The following is a 17,208-nucleotide window of genomic DNA, read 5'->3' as shown; positions in this document are numbered from 1 at the left end:
AGATCTCGACCTGAAACCCCCTGCCCAACAGTCTAAAATCGATCATAGATCTCAATCCGGATGGTATCCTTTACTAGCGCCGCGTTCCCACCAATCTCCACTCTTCCAGGCGTGCTGTTGCTCAATGCACCATAGCACCCCGCCCTTTACTCCATCCACCGGTCCGGATAGTTCCCTTGTGGGTAGTCGGCATTTTGACCATATCCTGGCCAGAAGCCCTCCCCGTTCGTGATTGGAGGATTGCCTACCAGGCCTTAAGGCATTGCGCAGTCTTAGTACGGTCATGGGATGGCTCCTGGGAGGACATGACTTCACAGGTGGCCGATACCCGCCCATTGCAAACGAGCGATGCAACATTCCACGATCTCCCTTCTTCAGTCAAGGCTGCGTGCGGCCAGCACATCCTATCAACGAGATGAGACAGGTTTTCTGCCGTCGACGGTTAGCCGACTAGTGCCAGGCTGGGTTGGAATATCCATATATATATAAAGGACCAGTGGCTTCCATTGTTGCAATGACCGTGTGCCGCTGAACATGTCCGACAATCCAGAACCTCATTCACGTGGGACAATGCGCCCCAGGAGGCTGCGTCTTGCCTGTGATGCCTGTCACAGGGCAAAAATACGATGCACAGGCGGTAGCCCTTGTAAGAAGTGCGAGAACGCGTGCGTCAACCCCCAGCACCAAAGCCGACATGGTCCAGCGAAGTCCCCTTTCTAAATAACCGAGGGATAGAAATGTCACCTGCCAGTACAGCTACACTCAAAAGCTTGGCAAGCCCAAGGGCAGCCGAAACAAGAGGACACTTGCTAGGCTGAACGCATCCAGTAGTGGGCGACAGGGACCAGCAAGGACCGCGGACAAACTGCCACCATCTCCACTGCTAGTTCCGAATAACCTTTACCCAACGATTGTCGAAACCCCTTCAAGATCATTATCAAACGATCAGCCTTTGGAGTCTGATCTCGAATGTCCCTGGATAGACCCTATCTTCGATCTCGATGCTACAGTTTATCCTCCTCCACCGAACGGAGGCCTATGTCAAGTGAGTTCGCAGTGTCTTGCAATCTAGGACTCCCAGTCACACAGAAATGACAGTTCTTCAGCTTGAAAGCACCTACCCAACCTTGGAACACGGTACGTCTCTTACGGGTGAAACACAAAATCGTTACAGGATCCTGTCCACTGGGACTGACGTACGACAACCTGACTTCAGGAACCGAAAACGGGCAGTCCAATGGAATTATCGCTTTTGAATCCACACAGGACCACTCAGACGCAAGGCTCATGTCCCCAATTGGTACTACTATCAACGACAACATATATAGAGTTGACGTACAACCCCGTGTGGTTACACAGAAGCCGAATGCTGCAACCCCCAGCCACATTCCGGCTTCTTACCCCCCCAACAGGGCACCCACCAGCACTTCTATCACTTCATCCCTCCTTTTTGGAAATCCCAGCCCATTCCAATGCGAAGGGGAGACGTCATGTTCCTGCCTCCGGCTGCTCACAGAACAACTATACCTCTTCCATTCCACGGAACGCAACCACCTTGCCATACCGTTCGATCAAGTTCTATCAATGGCTTCGACGTTCATCGGCTGTGCTGACGGCATTCTACACTGTGTGCTGTGTCAACTTGACAGTACAGTATTGCGACTACTCATGACGGCGCTCCAGAAAATTTTCAGCTGGGTTTATATGGGTTACAGCAAGCAGCCGGAGGCCCCCCAGCTGCCCCCCGTCCACTTTGGCGATTGGAGAGTGTCGGAGCAGGATGGGGAAATGGTGAAGCTGCTTCTTACAAAGCACGTTCTATCCCTCTGTCGCTCTGTGGTTCGCAACCTACAGCTCCGGGTGGATGAGATGCATCTACTTGCCAAAGTCCAAACGAGGTTTCATTGTATGGACACTGCAAGCATGAGCGTTTTAGCAGAACGACTGGCTAGCTCACTGTCGGATGTTACACAGCTAGTTCGGCATTACGGCAAAGAGAAATATGTGATCCCTGACTCGCCATCATCTCAACAAAGCCCTGAAAGAAGTGCAACTGTCGCGGAGTCGGGTTAGGCGCGGAGGGTTGCTGCGTGACGAGAAAATGTACTCCCTCGAGGAATCTTCTTGACATCTGTCGCGTAAGATGGCGAGCGGATAGCTGAACCTTACTATATCATTTAGCGAGCGTGGCGTCGACCAGGGTGGTATGTTCTGACTCAAACTTTAGCAGTGGTACATTCCTCGCGCGTTAATGGTTCAAGTCCTCAGCCTAGCCAAGAAATCACCTTCCGGATCAAATGTCATAGATCCTTTTATCTGTTTCAGGTGAAGGAAACCAATTATTTTCCTGTGCCGCCTAGGACTCTACCGTGCCGAGTATTGCAATCTTTCCGTATAAATTTCCAGTATAATTGAGCCAATGCAGGCACACTGGTAGGCATGACTTCGGTCTGCAACTAATTACCTATTTATAAGAGAATATATGTATGTCATACGCTTTCTCGCACGGCGTCCAACATATCAAGAGTGTTAAGTGTCCATTGAATGGTTAATTTCTGTCCCGAACTAGGGCAGATTTCCAAGATGGGTCTCGAATAATTACACATAAGATCATCTTCCCCACAACACAATATGATTACGTAATAGATACTTGCACAAGTGACGTGTTTGTTGGTTGTGGTCTCGAGGACGGAGTACATAGTTATCCTTAACCTTGGTGATTGATCACCTCTCGGACAGTAGCTAGTATCACTTTTCCTCGTTTGGTGGTTCCTTTCGTCCTGACAGTGCGAATTACACAAAGACAAGCATTCTACTCGCTGTGCAAACTGCCCGATATTATCTTATATGCCCGCTTATCAGAAGTCCCGTTTGCCTCATGGGCTCCAAATCACACGGGAAGAGAAAGTATAAATGAGGGGGGAAATGGTCCTTTTCGGCCAGAATCAAAAGGGATTCTCAGAAGGGCACCACAAAAACTCGTCGAACAGGACAATAGCACAGGGAAGCAACAAGAAAATTTCTTCGAACGCGGTATCTAGACGTAACTAGCTATGCCACTTTATATATTTTATCATGAAAATCAGTCGTAGCCCGCGTGATCTACGTCCCACTATTGCTAGTCAAACGTCGACTCGATTTGCCTCTCTAACCACTTCTGAAGTAGTTTCTCCGGTAATCTCGCTGTGTGCTTGTTTGCTAACCTTCCCAAAAACCTCATCAATTTCCTCTAGCGTCCTGCCGGTCGTCTCGGGTACCAAGAACAAGGCCCACGTTCCTGCAAGAACACAGCATGCCGCAAAGAAAACGTATGTGCCATAACCAATATGAGCCATCATTGCCGGAGTCACGATTCCAACAATGAAATTGGACAGCCAATTGACACAAGTTGACAACGCGACCCCTTTAGAACGGAGTACATTTGGGAAGACCTCCGAGGGCAGGGCCCAGCCGAGAGGTGAGTATGTATTCCCGTAGACAAGAATGTACAGGAAGGCCATCGCCACACAGGCCCAACCAGCCGATGGGTTAGCCCAATTGGGCCCATAAAGAGCCATTAGCACAGCAATGACGACATAGCAGGCTCCCATAAGGAAACCTCCTAGTATAGCCAGGGGTCGCCGACCAACTTTGTCGATGGTGAAGAAACAGACTAGGACAGTGAGAAGCTGAAGGGAATTGAATACACCCGACAAGATCAAGGACATCTCGCCCTTCTGGCCGATTGAAGTGAAGAGTGTCGGCGCGTAGTATATGAAGGCATTTACACCCGAGAATTGTTGGAAAAATCCTACACCCACGCCGACTGCTGTCCTCTTCCAGGTCTGCGGCTTGAATAGATCCATCCATATCAGGGCCTCTCGCTTGATGCCAGTCACTCCCGGGCGTTGTTGCTTTTCAATGAGTTTCTGGGCTCTAACCTCACTGATTATTGCGTTGAACTCAGCCTGGACTTTCTGATCGCTCAATGGAAGGCCGCGCAGCCGACTCAGACTCTTGAGACAATCCTCCGGCCGATCAACGAGCGCCAGCCACCGTGGTGAGTATGGGAAGAAATGGATACCGATTCCAACAAGAGTTGCGCTGACCATCTGCAAGCCAAAGGGCACACGGAATGAAGCTTCACTGTTTACTAATCTCATGCCGAACGTTATCCAATAAGCTATGACTGACCCGGACACGAGGCAAATGGATTCGAGCACTAATAGGGTTCCTCGCAGGTTTGGTGGTGAAATTTCTGAGATGTAAAGTGGTGCGCCCTGGTGTTGCCAGATATGTTAGCAAGCTGTTTTGCATGGGACAGGAGATTCATCTCTACCATAGCCAGTGTACCAACCCCGATACCACCAATTGCTCTTCCAGCAACCAGCATGCCGTAACTTTGGGCCGAGGTCTGGATAATGGCTCCGATGTCAAAAATGATAACGACCACCGTCAGGGCCCACTTCCTGGAGACCTTGTCGGCAAGATAAGGCATGAAGATACAACCCACAAATGCCCCCAGGAGCAGCATGCCTGTCATGAACCCTTTGCCAAATTCACTCTCCGCCTGCGGGATAGCCGCATGAAATTGCGGCATGACATTGATGACTGATATAACTCCTTGGTCATACCCAAAGCTGAAACCCCCAAGAGAAGCAAGGCAGGCGGCTCCAAGAACATACCCCGAGCTGAAAAGCCCTCTGACGCCATCCGGTCCATATGAAGGCATCATATCCAGCGCTTCAACACCCCTCTCATCATGCTCCACCGTAGTATCATCCTCTTTCGTCTTTTGATGCATTGAAAATCTTGAGCGAGTTATAACTCTTGACCGTCTCTCCATGTATTTACCTGATTGAGGACGCAGGGCTGAGCACTTAAGTAGCCCGTGGGGCAGGGGATATTTGACTGGAGTTACCCCGGCCGGCTCTAAACACATCCCCCCAGACGGCCAGAAGGTATAAGCGCACCAATCACATCTACTCGAGTGGCGTACAGGGATTACGAAAATGAAAGGCGCATCGGACATCTCTCTTGACCTGACCTCCGGCTACTTACCATGATTATTAGTCCCGTGTCGTGTCGGTCAGTCATTGGGCGAATAACGCACTTACTCGTCTCTCCATAAGCCGGGTGGCCGGAGACGTGTGGATTATAGGCATTCTGTCTACAATGAAGTGCCTTGATGAGTTCTGCTAGATGGCTGAAAATACGATGATTTCCAGAGCCACATGGTCTCCGTCACCGAAGACACCGCTAGGGGTGTAGTGAGGAAAAGAGGCTTTTAGAAAATGGGCCATGTCAATAGCTTGTCTATCAAATATCTAGAGCGCTCAGATTGGTCGTGGTCAACGATTTCTTTGATTCAAATATCTGTTCGCCCCGGACATTCTTGGTGCAACACCCCGGCTATATTCACGACCGAACAGCAACCGGGCTTATCAACCCGGATACCAAATGACAGGTGGAATGAACCAGTAATGCACCACATGTTGGGCCTCTCATAAGACTAGATCCAACAAAAACTTTTTTTGCTTGGCATTGTAACTAACAATCGCTCCTATACTACATACGTCAGGACATGCGAATTTAGGAATATGTAACCGTTGTGACCCTTCTACGGCTTTTGCGGGGTCCCCACACGTCTCGAGGGCATTATTGTTTCTGGGGAAGGCTGCCTGTGCAAGCCGGGATGCTCCGAGGTACCCCATCAAAGTCTTTGTTTCTACCACCGGCCTCCACTCATCCGTTCATGTCTCTCCACGTCGGGGTCCGGGAACGTTGTAACATGGCACGGAGTCGGGTGACAGACATCGGACTTAATCACTGCAGAAAAGGGGTTCGGATATGCGCCCCGGTTCCAACCCCCTCGGCCGATTCACGTGATGTTAGGCCGTCAACGTAAGTATAGGCCTCGATACCATTGTGCATGAGGAACTGAGCTTCTACTATCTCATCTTGATGACCCCTAGTGGACCTTATCAGTTCTCTCTCTGTCCCCTTGAGCCGTTATGCAGTACAGACTCCTATTGGCAGGCGACAGAGCCGACTTCACCACGCTCGAATTCGACCAGAAGAGAGGAAAGTTGAGCATCCTTGCTAATTATGCAGCCCCCTTCAATGCTTCCTGGGTCGAGCTATCGTCATCGCAAAGGGGCCTGGTTCAACTTGTCGGCCTATCCGAGGGGAACGAGTCGGGTCTTTTGTATACCTTCGAGATAGATCACCTGAAAAAGGATTACACAATTACCAGCCAGTTGCCAACTCTGGGAGCGCCTGGTCACTGTAGGTAGATACATCACTCGGTTTACCATATGGTTCTTATTAGTGACAATTTGGTCTCACTAGTCGTCAAGTTGCATGATAATACTGCACTAGCTCTTGGAACTGTTAGTTGACATCAGGTCCTCCCGTTTCGACACATCTACTAACATTTCACTCCATGTAGTATCTGGGAGGATCTGTTGCCCTCTATCCCATTTCCAGAACAGACAATGGCAAGATACTGCTTCAAAATGTTCCGCGAGCGGAGATTCTACCGGAATTTCCCTATCAGTCGATTGGACACGGTCCTAACAAGGCCCGTCAGCAACAATGCCATGTGCATCAAATATTGGAAGACAGCCGAGGAATAATATACGCCCCGGATCTGGGATCTGATAGGGTTTGGATACTTCGGCGCGACGGCGCTCAGCATCTTGAAGTCTGCGGCTGGCTACAGTGCCCTCCCGGAACAGGCGCTCGACATGCCGTATTGACTCCCAATGGTATGTTCTCTTAGCCTCAACACGGAGATCCCATGTTCCGGAGCTAGCTGACTTTAATTGCTAGAGACAATTATGTACGTTATTGGAGAGCTCTCGCACACTGTCATCGCCTTCGATGTATCAGCTGCCCCTGCAGAGGGCATACCCCCGATTGGTGGCTTCGCACCGAGTATAATCCCTCCGGAGGTTCACCCTGATCATCAAGGCATGATGGATTCTGCCGAAATCAGTCTTCATCCCTCCATTCCTAACGTTATATATGCCAGCAATCGCTGGGAGAGGCACATCGCGCAGCGTGAACCATACCTCCGCAGTGTGCCTCGCGATCTACCTCCGGGAGATGCGATCGCTATTATCCTGCTCTCCGAGGACGGCCGGAAGGTCAACGACATCAAGCACGTACGGACAGGCGTTGATGTCATCCGTGGCATGCGGCTCAGTGACGACGGCAGGTATGCCGTTGTAGTCGGACAAGAAGGGGGTGGCGTGGAGGTCTATGAAATCAACGGGGAAAAGGGGGACAAGTGGACTTTGATGGCTGCCCTGAAGGAGGGGCTAGAAAACGGGATAAAGCATGCCATTTGGTTGTAAGAGGGTCTACATAGACCGGGGGAGCGCATGGACACGTATACTTGAGATTGAGTTGAATTTTTCATATTGCCTTTGTAGAATGGAAGGAAGAGCACTAGATGATTCTAAAACCCAACCCCTACCCCCAACCAGTGACCTCCCCAGAAGAGATATATTTGAGTTTAACATTCAAATTTTCCTTCTCTATATAACCTTAAGAGGTAGGGAGGGGCTGTCCATGCCTTGAGTGCAATGTTGTCATATGTCAATGTTAGGCTTTCAGTTGCTAAAATGTTGGATCGAATGCCTCTGCAACCTTTTGTTTCATGTACATCAAGCTTTTTTCAAGGCTATGAGTCTGATGAGTGGAAAGAAGCTAATATTCGACAGGTAATTACGGTTGCGAATTCCAGAATAGACAAAAGACAATCCGAGCACATTCCTCGCAATCAAATTAACAAAATCTACTGGATGGTTCATGTTCTGAAGACATCTCTAAAGCTAGCCGTTTCTCATGTTCAACGTCATACCAACGTTTCAAACAAATTGGCTGCCTTTGGTAATACCCGAGCATACAAGAGACAACACATGGCGCTGCACCTGCTCCGCTGATCCTTCAACAGTGATGGTAGTGACATCCCACTCGCTCTTCTGTGGCTCCTCCAGGGCTTGCAGCTGGGAACGCACCATATTGCTCTTCATGTAGTGGCCCTCTCGCAGATTCACACGTTGCATAAGTGTCACCTCACTTACCTTAAGGTAAATAAAGTGGATTTTGATCTGCGACGAGCCGTACGCAGCGATGCGCATGACCTCGCGGTACTTCTCTTTCAAGGCGGAACAGGAAACGATCACCGAGTTTGGGGGATGAAAGTTGTTGCGTTGGCTAGGGGACAGGGCCTGAAGGGTGGCCTCGCGCAGAGCAATAAGCCAGTCCCAGCGATCTTCATCCGCAAGAGGTACTCCGTTCCTCATTTTATCTTTGTTAGTTCCAGGATGGTACTGATGTGTGTCAAAAGTCAGCTTATTTGCCTATCCTGATTCAAAGTCCATCCTTCATGGACAGTTACCAACCTATGTCATCTACTTCGAGGAACGGTACACCCAGCGAGTGTCGCAAATATTCACATATTGTTGTCTTCCCAGACCCGGCAGGACCAGTAACAACCCAAGTATGTTGCAACCGTGTTCCTCCGGGAGCTCGCATGGGATCAAGGACGACTAGGCGTTCAGTGCGAGCGGCATGATTGGCACTCAATCGCATAGTTCAGATGTGTCAGTGACCCTTTCTTCGGTGTTGGTCCATAGTATTGTATTTGAAAAAACAGTGAGTATAGACTTCCGGATGTCCTATCGGGTTTATTTTTGGCTTTTCGCCGCTTAGCGACCGGAGGTTATCCTAGCGGAATGGTGAGCCGGGCAGACTCCCATTCAACCGAGGTCAAGATTCTATGTCCGATGACGGGGTCCCACCAACACCATTTATCCCCGGTGCGTCACAACTCCGATCCTATGGCCTAAAGTAAATCTCCTGTCAAACTCATATACATCCCCGTTCCAGTTTGTTATGTCTGTTAGGCTGAAAACCATTTTTATTGGCCTCCCCTGCTGGACAACTGCATGTACCATTCTACGTCTTCAGAGAACAACAGCAACATGGCTCCCCCCACTCACTTCAAGCTCAATACGGGCGCCCTCATTCCAGCTGTCGGCCTCGGTGAGTGGCATTTATCCTGATGACGTTGCTGCGCCCTCAATAACATAGACGATATGCCCAGGAACCTGGAAATCCGAGCCAGGAGAGGTCGCAAAGGCAGTGGCCTTCGCCCTCAAAAATGGATATCGGCACATTGATGCGGCATTGTGAGTGAGCCCTGCTGTCCCTCTCATCATCGAGTGCTGGCTAACGAACAGAAGAATCTACGGTGAGCTCTTCTATGTCGGTGGGTTATCTTCCCAAGCCACAGTTATAATAACGCATAATTCAGGTAACGAAGCCGAGGTCGGCCAGGGAATTAAGGATAGCGGCGTGCCCCGCAAGGACATATTCATCACCAGTAAGCTTTGGAACACACATCACCCAAATGTCAAGGAGGGTCTACAGAAGACCCTGGATAGCCTGGGCACCGACTATCTTGATCTTTACGTAAGTGCACTGTCATTTTGTATGCGGCCTAGCATCTGGTCTGACGAAGTATTCCATCAGCTTATTCATTGGCCCGTTCGGCTGGTTCCAGTGAGCAGTTCACATTCCCAGCATTCCGCCCCAGAGCCCTGCGCGACTAACCTTCTCCATGTAGAATGAGACGAGCGAGCTTCTGCCGGTAAACCCGGATGGCACCCGCTCGGTGGACCGATCGTGGGATCAGAATGAGACCTGGCGCCAGATGGAGGAGGTTTACAAAGCTGGTATGGTCAAGGCGATTGGGCTCGCCAACTGGTCCATTCCCTATTTGGAGGAGCTCCGCAAGACATGGACCGTTGTGCCGGCTGTAAACCAAGTTGAGCTGCATCCTTTCCTCCCTCAACATGAACTCCGAGAGTATTGCGACAGGCTTGGTATACTCCTCGAAGCATATTCCCCTCTAGGTTCTACCGGTGAGTAATTCATCTAGCTCTTATTCTCGTGTCACACAAAAGCCATGTGCAAATAACTTCTTTTGCTAGGGGCTCCTATCATGTCAGATCCTGAGATCCAACAGATTGCGGACAAGAATGGGGTCTCCGCCGCCACGATCCTCATCAGCTACCACATCAATAAAGGCGTGGTTGTTCTTCCGAAATCGGTGAGTGAGAAGCGCATTGCTAGCAACCGAGAGGTTATTTCACTATCTAAAGAGGATCTGTATGTGCTGGACGGAATGGCGGCTGCGGGCAAGGTGAAACGCTTGAATACGCCACTGTGGGGATTTGATCTGGGCTTCGCGGACTGGTACGGTCCGGTGAAGTCGCAGTAAAGCTCATATAGCTCTATGTGATTATAGAAGGTTTCAATCCATGAAAACTAGGAAGTGAATGCTGAGTAGACTCTGTCACGAATTCTATGAAGCTAGTATTCTTTTCAAATTAAGACCGCCATTCATGAGTAAGGCTATACTATATTTCCTAAATTCAGCATTGAATGTGCCACTATGGGCTGGACCGACCTGAGTCTAGCCTAATGACGAACCCTTGGCCTACACTATCCACAAATCTTGTTTTCTCCGTTTGTTCCCCAGTTACACGTAAACCTTTGGTTTGTCCTTCTGGCCCGATGTTTCACAAAGGCCTCCAGGTTATAATGTGACTTTACTATTTCACCTTGGAATACATGCTGCAGATGAAACATTTATGAGAATTTATTACGGTTCCGTAAAATGAAATCTTTGGAATGTTGTTATCGGAAAGGATGGATGTGTTGAATTCAGGTACTCTAGGCTAGACAGGCCACGAGACGTACATCTTCCCTTCCCTTGAGGTGAGGTTAGCTAAATTCTACCCACGCAATAATATTCAAAGCAAACAACCATACAGGCGCTTTCAGAAAGCCATATTTATTGTAGTTGTATTGTCTATGAGGTCTTTGGGTGGAGAGAAGCTAAGGTCTAGTCCTTGTATGGAGCCGGAGATATACCTTCCATCAGAGCCTTTATGCGCATAGCAAGCAGTTTGGAATGGAAACGGGTGTAGGGGAGATAGCCGACCATGAGCCAGAGGTTGGGCACTCCAGTCTCCCGGTACGCAGTTTTGAACTCGCCCTCCTCATCAATACCCCAGATGGGACCGCACTGGTCGGCGATCTTGTCACCTAGAGTGGCACGGATCGAGTCAATGGTGTTGGAGAAGCCAGTTGCGAAGACAATCAGGTCGAATTGGCGCTCACGCCCATCGTTGAGGATTACCTTGTCCTCCGTGAACCGCTCAATGTATCCTGGCTCCACCTTGATCTTGCCATTGATGATGTGCTCACACGCACCGGCATCGAAATAGAAGCCACCGTTGCGGGTCTGGCCGAGGGTGGAACCGCCCGTGCCGCGCTGACCACGCCAGGTCCGGAGACCACGAGCATGGAGTGCATCCAGAAGAGGCCGGTCAAGGTCTTCCAACACCTTAGCATTACGCCTGGCGAGTTCTTCTCCAGGCCCAGTAGGGGTGGCAAAGAAAAGACGGTCTTGTTCCTCATGGCTAGGCCGGTTGCCTTCGGCGTCAGGACCATAATTACCGATTGTGCGCGGGACGGAATGGGTCAGAGACATGATGTAGGTTGGGGACCGCTGAAGAAGTGTAACATCGATGCCCCGACGCGAACAATCGAAGGCTGTATCGAAGCCAGAGGATGAGGTACCAACGACACAGACCTTCTTACCCACAAACTCACGCGCACTGTCGTGGGCCGTTGAGTGGCGGATAACACCACCCTTGAAATCGGCCATCCCGGGAATATCCGGGGTCATGGGAACGCCGCAAAGGGAGGTAGCCATGATGACCTGCTTGGGGTGCAGTTGTCTGGTTTCGTGGCCTTCTTTGTTAATCACGACCGTCCAGTTATGCTGGTCGTCTTGCTCTGCCTTCACGACCTCCGATTTGGTCCAAACATTCAACTCCAATGCCTCCGCATACCATTTCATGTACATTCCTTGCTTCTGAGCGGGTGTGTACGTGGGCCAAAGCTTGGGGTATGGAAAGTAAGGCAAATCATCAGCCCAGTGGGGGAAGTGAAGCGATAGGTACTCGTAACGCTTCTTCCAGACATCGCCAACCTCTTCGCTGCGCTCAATGATGAGACTATCCATACCAAGTGCCTTACATCTGGCAGCTAGCGCGAGGCCACTATTCATGAGAAAATAGAGTCAGTCTTTGTGAAACAAGATATGGAAGAAACAGACTAACTTCTGGCCTCCACCAATGATCAGGATGTCGGGGTTGGCAGCGTCGATTTCCGCAGCTCTTTGCTTCTCCCAGCTGACGGGGCCCGTCATATGCCCGTCGGAAGGAGGAACTTCAGGAAATTGTTTCAGCTTCTCTGCAACCGTGTGCATCGTGTAAATCTTCCACCCCTCCCGAGTGAAGACCGCATTGATAACGGCTGAAGAAAGCACGACTTCAGTCTCAAAGGACATGACGAATTGCAGCTGAGCAAAGTCCGGATAGGGCCGGGAAATAGTCGGAGCCGGGGTAAGGAATTTGAAGTTGGTAGCTTGCGTTTTAGGGAAAAGGTCCGTGGCAGCCTTGAAGATTGCCGGGTGAAAATTGAAAGTGCGGTAATCCCAGGTGAAGGACAACTTGTCCCGCCAAACTCCTGTACCAGGAAGGACATGTTAAGGGATGCCTGCACGCGCTCGTAAAAGTAAAGCTCACCATATGGAAGGAACATCTCAGCAAATGCCTGAGCATCCCCAGCTCCCATGGTCTGCGACAGCCGCGCCACGATGTCTTCGGCTTCCCTTTGGGCATCGCAGTCCGTGGGAACTTCGATCCCCAAAATATCAGAACTGGGCAAGGCATGATTATATTTGAAGTCGTACATAAAGTTGTCGTCGACCGGAGGCTTTGAGGAATGGCATTCCAGCTCCTTAACTACGGCTTCGGCCTTGATATCGGTCATGTTGGCTTTGCTGCTGTCGAGGACAGAATCATGCATGGTGACAGCCATTGCGATCGATGTAAAGAGAACCTTGGAGATGTACCAGACGTTGACAAGATAAGCATCCTGTCCATCTTTCTCTACATGTCGCTGCAGCTACCCTCGTGCCCTTTTTCAATAGACAGCTCTGCTGCATGCTTCCATCCAGGTGACCGGAGATAAACGGGTGATTGGGGCCTCGGATATAGTTCTGGTCACATGACCGGACATAATCAAGCCCGTCCACCCGATGCCGACGACTTTGGCCTGTCTCTCTGGATGAATTGACTCCGGGCGCACTCTTTGACCCATCCACTCCAATTTCCTCCATCATATCGTCCGATTCCCATGGCATGATGGTCAACCAGTCAGGATCGGACCTCTCCCACGCGTCAGGCAGAGGCGCTGGTTCTCCGCGCCGGAATAACGAGGCCGGGGACACGCAGGGGCCGCCCAAAAAACAAAGGAGACAACGGCCCTCTCTCAGCTGCGCAGGTTGGTGCCATCCAATCCCTGCAGTATGGGCTACTCCAGAAGCGGTCATGCAATGGCTAACGCTAGGGCTGTCAGAATGTCGCCGGCTGAAAATGAAATGCGACCGGCAGGGTCAGTAAACAAGCTAACCTGGCGTCTGGAGTGTTTCTCCCGACTGAAAGAAGATTGCAGTGCCATGCTCCAACTGTGTCCGTCGACGCCGAGCCCCATTCTGTAATCCGGGGATAACCGACCAAGCACCGTCACGGTGTGTGTTTCTCTCGTTATCTCTGCGTTCATGTCTGTCACCAGCTGAGTCAGTATCATAGCAGAGAGTCTGAGGTGCACCAAAGACCGCGCCAGACTGCCGGGCATGATCAGCCCTCGCAATCCCCGGACGGAATTACTCGCCGTTCACCTGCGACCCATGAATCTGGCCCTCACCACAGAAAACGGTGGGAATTGCTACCCCAACATGACTTCTCCCAGCATCACAATCATGGCCAAGCTATCGTCGCTGCGCAGGGCTCCGCGGACGATCCGGGTCGGAACCTGCCGCCGCAGCATAGCGGCAGACGGGATGAACAACTCGCCCTCCTCGCCCATGTGCTACAGTCAGACTCCTTACAGAACTCTCCTTCGGTTCCCACAAGCCGAAATCCTCTGGCTGGCCAAGGTGATTCAGGCAAGGATAGTGGCCTCCACAACTCCGCCGCACAGCCTCTCGGGGCGGGTGAACAAAGCGGCTCCTACGGCACATTGATGTTGGGCAAGGGAGGTCGGTCAAAATACTTGGGTCCGACTGCGGGCAGTGAATGGTTGAAAGAAGTACGTCTCCTTACTGGAACAGCACTCAGTCCGCTAAGAGTATAAATGGTAGTCCGAAACACAAGACATATCAGACAGTCCGCCGGTTACTCGCGCTCCTTCCCCCAAAATAATCCAAGAACCGATTCGATCTCAGCCTGGTCGGTTAACTCCCGGTACTGCTCCCATCGCCTTTCCTTTCAACGCTGCAGCCTCCCATATCAGTACTCGCGAACTGCTCTCCCGCCTGCCGCCAAGAGAGGAGGCGGAGACATTGGTTGCGTCGTACTATCGCTACTGTGCTTGGCAGTGAGTGTCGGAGACCCAGTACCAAAGATGGCCCTGACAAAGGTTTAGTCATGATGTGGCTCCCAGAGCCACTTTCGATAAGACATTTGACCGAGTCTACGCAAATTCAAGTGGAATGTCTTTATCCCCACAAGTCAATCCACAGGAGATTGCACTCGTTTTTATCATCCTGGCTCAAGGCACCATGTTCAATATTGAGATGCCCAACTACGATCCATCTACCGAAGACTGGCTACACCTCTCTGAGCTGGCTCTGGTCAAAGGACGCTTCCTCTCAAATAACATGGTAGCCGGTCTCCAGACCTTAGTAAGTCTTTAGTTAATCGCGCCCGATCAGCTACTAATGTTTGTTAGCATTTGATGGCGCATCTGCATTTGTATAGGAACTCCTTCGTTGCGTAATTTCTTCAGGCTAACAAGTGGGGTAGACAACTGGATAAAGGCGGAAGAGGTGACAATTCCTGGCCTCTGTGGGGACTGGTCATGCGATTAGTCCAAGCGGTAAGCATGGCTCCTTGAAGTGACGACAGCATCTAATGGGTCCATCTGTAGATGGGTATGCACCGGGACGGTGCGCGCTGGAACCTCTCTCAAGATGTGATTGAGGAAAGACGCAAGGTCTTCTGGGAGCTGAATGCTGCCGATACCTTTCAGGCTCATTGCTTTTCGAGGCCGTAAGGATACCGCCTGTAGGCTTATTGCAGTTCTGATGTCGGTCAGGTGCGCGATTAATCCTGAGCATTGCGACGTCGAATTCCCTGCCGAGCCGCTCCATGTAAGCCAGGAGAAGAGCTATTCGAGACTACGATTCGAGCTATCTCAGCTTTCTTCCGAGTGTGTACTTCATTGCTACCCAACCCTGCTTTGTTTGTTATTGCTTCGGAGCTAATGAGGCTGAAGAATTCTCCATATTGCCATGAAAGTACGGAAACCACCGTACTCTGCTGTCACCGATCTAGACATTAGGTTGTATGTCCTCCTGTTCGACAATTGCAATATATTCACATGCTAACCCTACCGAGGGCGGACTTTGAGCGCAACCTTCCCTTCTCTCTTCGTTGTCGAGCAGCGTTCCTGTCCATGCCCTCTCGGTATCCCCACGTTCAGGCGGCAATCGAAGCATCACCAGAACCATCCCGGAGGTCAATGACCATATCCTTCCAAGTTTGTCTGCCTATCCCGTCCATTCGTGCGTCTGTTGATTGAATCAGCAAAGTAATCTTGCACTTAACATATCGGAGACGATAATCAATCTACATCGGCCTTACTATGCCAAGGCGCTCTACGACATCAACGAACGTACAAAATCCATATATGTGCCCTCATTTCTCACAGTGATCGAGCGTTGCGGGGTAAGGCCATCCTTTAGGCTGTCCAATAATGATCTTTGCTTAACATTGGTAGATTATCATTGCAATTGTTGACGACATTCATACCCGCTTTCCCGCGGTCAGCACCAGACAATGGAATTTCTGGGTAGGAGAATCCATTTCCTTTGTCAATGAGAGACCATAATATCTGATGGTGTATGGCACAATAGTATCACGTGTTTGGTTCGGCTCTCTGCTTAGGGACATTGGTGTTGCGCGATCCCAAGAATTCAATGGCTACTTTTGCTCTTACGCAGGTTGATGCCGCGATCAATCTATTCACTTCTTTGGTTCAGCACGGCGCCAACACACCGAGATACTGCCGTAATCTGCAGTGGCTTTCGAAACTGCGCGCTCGGGCATCGTCCAAAATTGCCACAGCGTCTACCGCCGCCCAACAGGCTGACTCGCTGCGAGACCAGGGCGATCCGGACAGGCAGGAAATTAGTCGAGAAGACAGAGAGGATAGTGAGGATGTCGAGCTGCTCGGCTGGCGGACCAGGTTGATTGAACGGGCTGGTCAAGGTCGTCCGACTATCCGCACTATTCAGCTTGCTGAGACGCCGACCGATTCTCATGAGAGCTTTGATGTCTTAAACGCATCGCCGCATGGGCAAATTCACAGAGCCCCTCAAGGTGAGCTGGGAATGGGAGATAATATCATGATCCCAGGCTCATCCCTTCCTATGGTGACCCCCGACTCGACAAACGAACTTGTGAGCATCATTATCCTAGCGTATGCCCATTGTTCGAACTGACACATACCACACAGTTACAAGACTTTTGGGATCCAATGCTACTGCAGGATATATTGGGAGGCATTCCAGTGGAGTAGGCAGATATATGATGACTTCGGAGCCGAGTCTCTCTAACTTTCCTCCGTCGGGAGGCCGGACCACTGCAACCATTTGGCATGCTCTAGTAATGGAATCAAATTTCGTTCCAAACAACTATGTTCTTAACAAGTGTGGTACGATGCTCGTATTGTCTTGACTTACCATGATAAATGAAAGGTATCCTTTAGGCAGTATCAATCTTCAGAGCTTCAGAAATTACAGCCAAAGGCCTTTAAAGATCCCGATGCCGCCACTCAGGGTTCTTCTACACACCTATAGGTTTGTTCACAAGACCAGAAGCTTATGCACCACTTCAACTTTAAGCCCATCCTAAAATTCGCTGGTATATTAGGTCTACTATTACTTTAAAATGCGGAATGTCCCGTCTACAAAGGCCTCGTGGTAACCTTTGAAAGGCTGCCAAAGCAAGGAAGGATGCATATGTATCACACCTACAGTTCTGCCTATAGGCTTTTATGGCCAGCAGAAGT

The 17,208-nt window shown here is 50.4% G+C and overlaps 7 protein-coding genes across 7 annotated transcripts; 4 read left to right on the top strand and 3 right to left on the bottom strand.

Moving 5' to 3' along the window:
• Nucleotides 1-1,458: 1,458 nt before the first annotated feature.
• BO85DRAFT_454014 (uncharacterized protein) lies at nt 1,459-2,299 on the top strand. Its single transcript, XM_025661181.1, has one exon. The coding sequence runs from the start codon at nt 1,585-1,587 to the stop codon at nt 2,071-2,073; it is 489 nt and encodes a 162-aa protein (XP_025510424.1). The 5' UTR covers nt 1,459-1,584; the 3' UTR covers nt 2,074-2,299.
• An 823-nt stretch (nt 2,300-3,122) lies between these two features.
• Nucleotides 3,123-4,783, bottom strand: BO85DRAFT_463895 (sugar porter family MFS transporter; the record flags this gene model as incomplete). The annotated part of the gene is made up of 2 exons (XM_025661949.1): nt 3,123-4,259; nt 4,319-4,783. The coding sequence occupies 2 exons, from the start codon at nt 4,781-4,783 to the stop codon at nt 3,123-3,125; spliced, it is 1,602 nt and encodes a 533-aa protein (XP_025510423.1).
• Nucleotides 4,784-5,993: 1,210 nt separating this feature from the next.
• Nucleotides 5,994-7,544, top strand: BO85DRAFT_507374 (putative isomerase YbhE; the record flags this gene model as incomplete). Its single annotated transcript, XM_025664405.1, has 4 exons — nt 5,994-6,267; nt 6,331-6,371; nt 6,431-6,749; nt 6,814-7,544. The coding sequence occupies 4 exons, from the start codon at nt 5,994-5,996 to the stop codon at nt 7,338-7,340; spliced, it is 1,161 nt and encodes a 386-aa protein (XP_025510422.1). The 3' UTR covers nt 7,341-7,544.
• A 312-nt stretch (nt 7,545-7,856) lies between these two features.
• Nucleotides 7,857-8,294, bottom strand: BO85DRAFT_507373 (gluconokinase; the record flags this gene model as incomplete). The annotated part of the gene is made up of 1 exon (XM_025664404.1): nt 7,857-8,294. One exon carries the CDS (start codon nt 8,292-8,294, stop codon nt 7,857-7,859), a length of 438 nt encoding a protein of 145 aa, XP_025510421.1.
• A 681-nt stretch (nt 8,295-8,975) lies between these two features.
• BO85DRAFT_507371 (putative glycerol dehydrogenase (GCY1)) lies at nt 8,976-10,276 on the top strand (the record flags this gene model as incomplete). The annotated part of the gene is made up of 7 exons (XM_025664403.1): nt 8,976-9,036; nt 9,098-9,182; nt 9,237-9,244; nt 9,308-9,465; nt 9,526-9,555; nt 9,620-9,917; nt 9,987-10,276. 7 exons carry the CDS (start codon nt 8,976-8,978, stop codon nt 10,274-10,276), a joined length of 930 nt encoding a protein of 309 aa, XP_025510420.1.
• Nucleotides 10,277-10,895: 619 nt separating this feature from the next.
• Nucleotides 10,896-12,951, bottom strand: BO85DRAFT_507366 (flavin-containing monooxygenase; the record flags this gene model as incomplete). The annotated part of the gene is made up of 3 exons (XM_025664402.1): nt 10,896-12,128; nt 12,189-12,597; nt 12,657-12,951. 3 exons carry the CDS (start codon nt 12,949-12,951, stop codon nt 10,904-10,906), a joined length of 1,929 nt encoding a protein of 642 aa, XP_025510419.1. The 3' UTR covers nt 10,896-10,903.
• A 323-nt stretch (nt 12,952-13,274) lies between these two features.
• BO85DRAFT_407930 (uncharacterized protein) lies at nt 13,275-16,831 on the top strand (the record flags this gene model as incomplete). The annotated part of the gene is made up of 16 exons (XM_025657381.1): nt 13,275-13,416; nt 13,492-13,527; nt 13,588-13,663; nt 13,725-14,223; nt 14,276-14,511; nt 14,560-14,818; nt 14,866-14,888; nt 14,940-15,012; nt 15,064-15,185; nt 15,232-15,345; nt 15,412-15,480; nt 15,534-15,675; nt 15,723-15,863; nt 15,916-15,987; nt 16,052-16,597; nt 16,654-16,831. 16 exons carry the CDS (start codon nt 13,275-13,277, stop codon nt 16,714-16,716), a joined length of 2,613 nt encoding a protein of 870 aa, XP_025510418.1. The 3' UTR covers nt 16,717-16,831.
• Nucleotides 16,832-17,208: the final 377 nt, after the last annotated feature.

Source organism: Aspergillus piperis (genome assembly GCF_003184755.1).
Source record: "Aspergillus piperis CBS 112811 unplaced genomic scaffold BO85scaffold_31, whole genome shotgun sequence".
Lineage (NCBI taxonomy): Eukaryota > Fungi > Ascomycota > Eurotiomycetes > Eurotiales > Aspergillaceae > Aspergillus > Aspergillus piperis.
The sequence above is the reverse complement of the archived record's forward strand: the minus strand, read 5'-3'. Positions and strand labels throughout refer to the sequence as shown.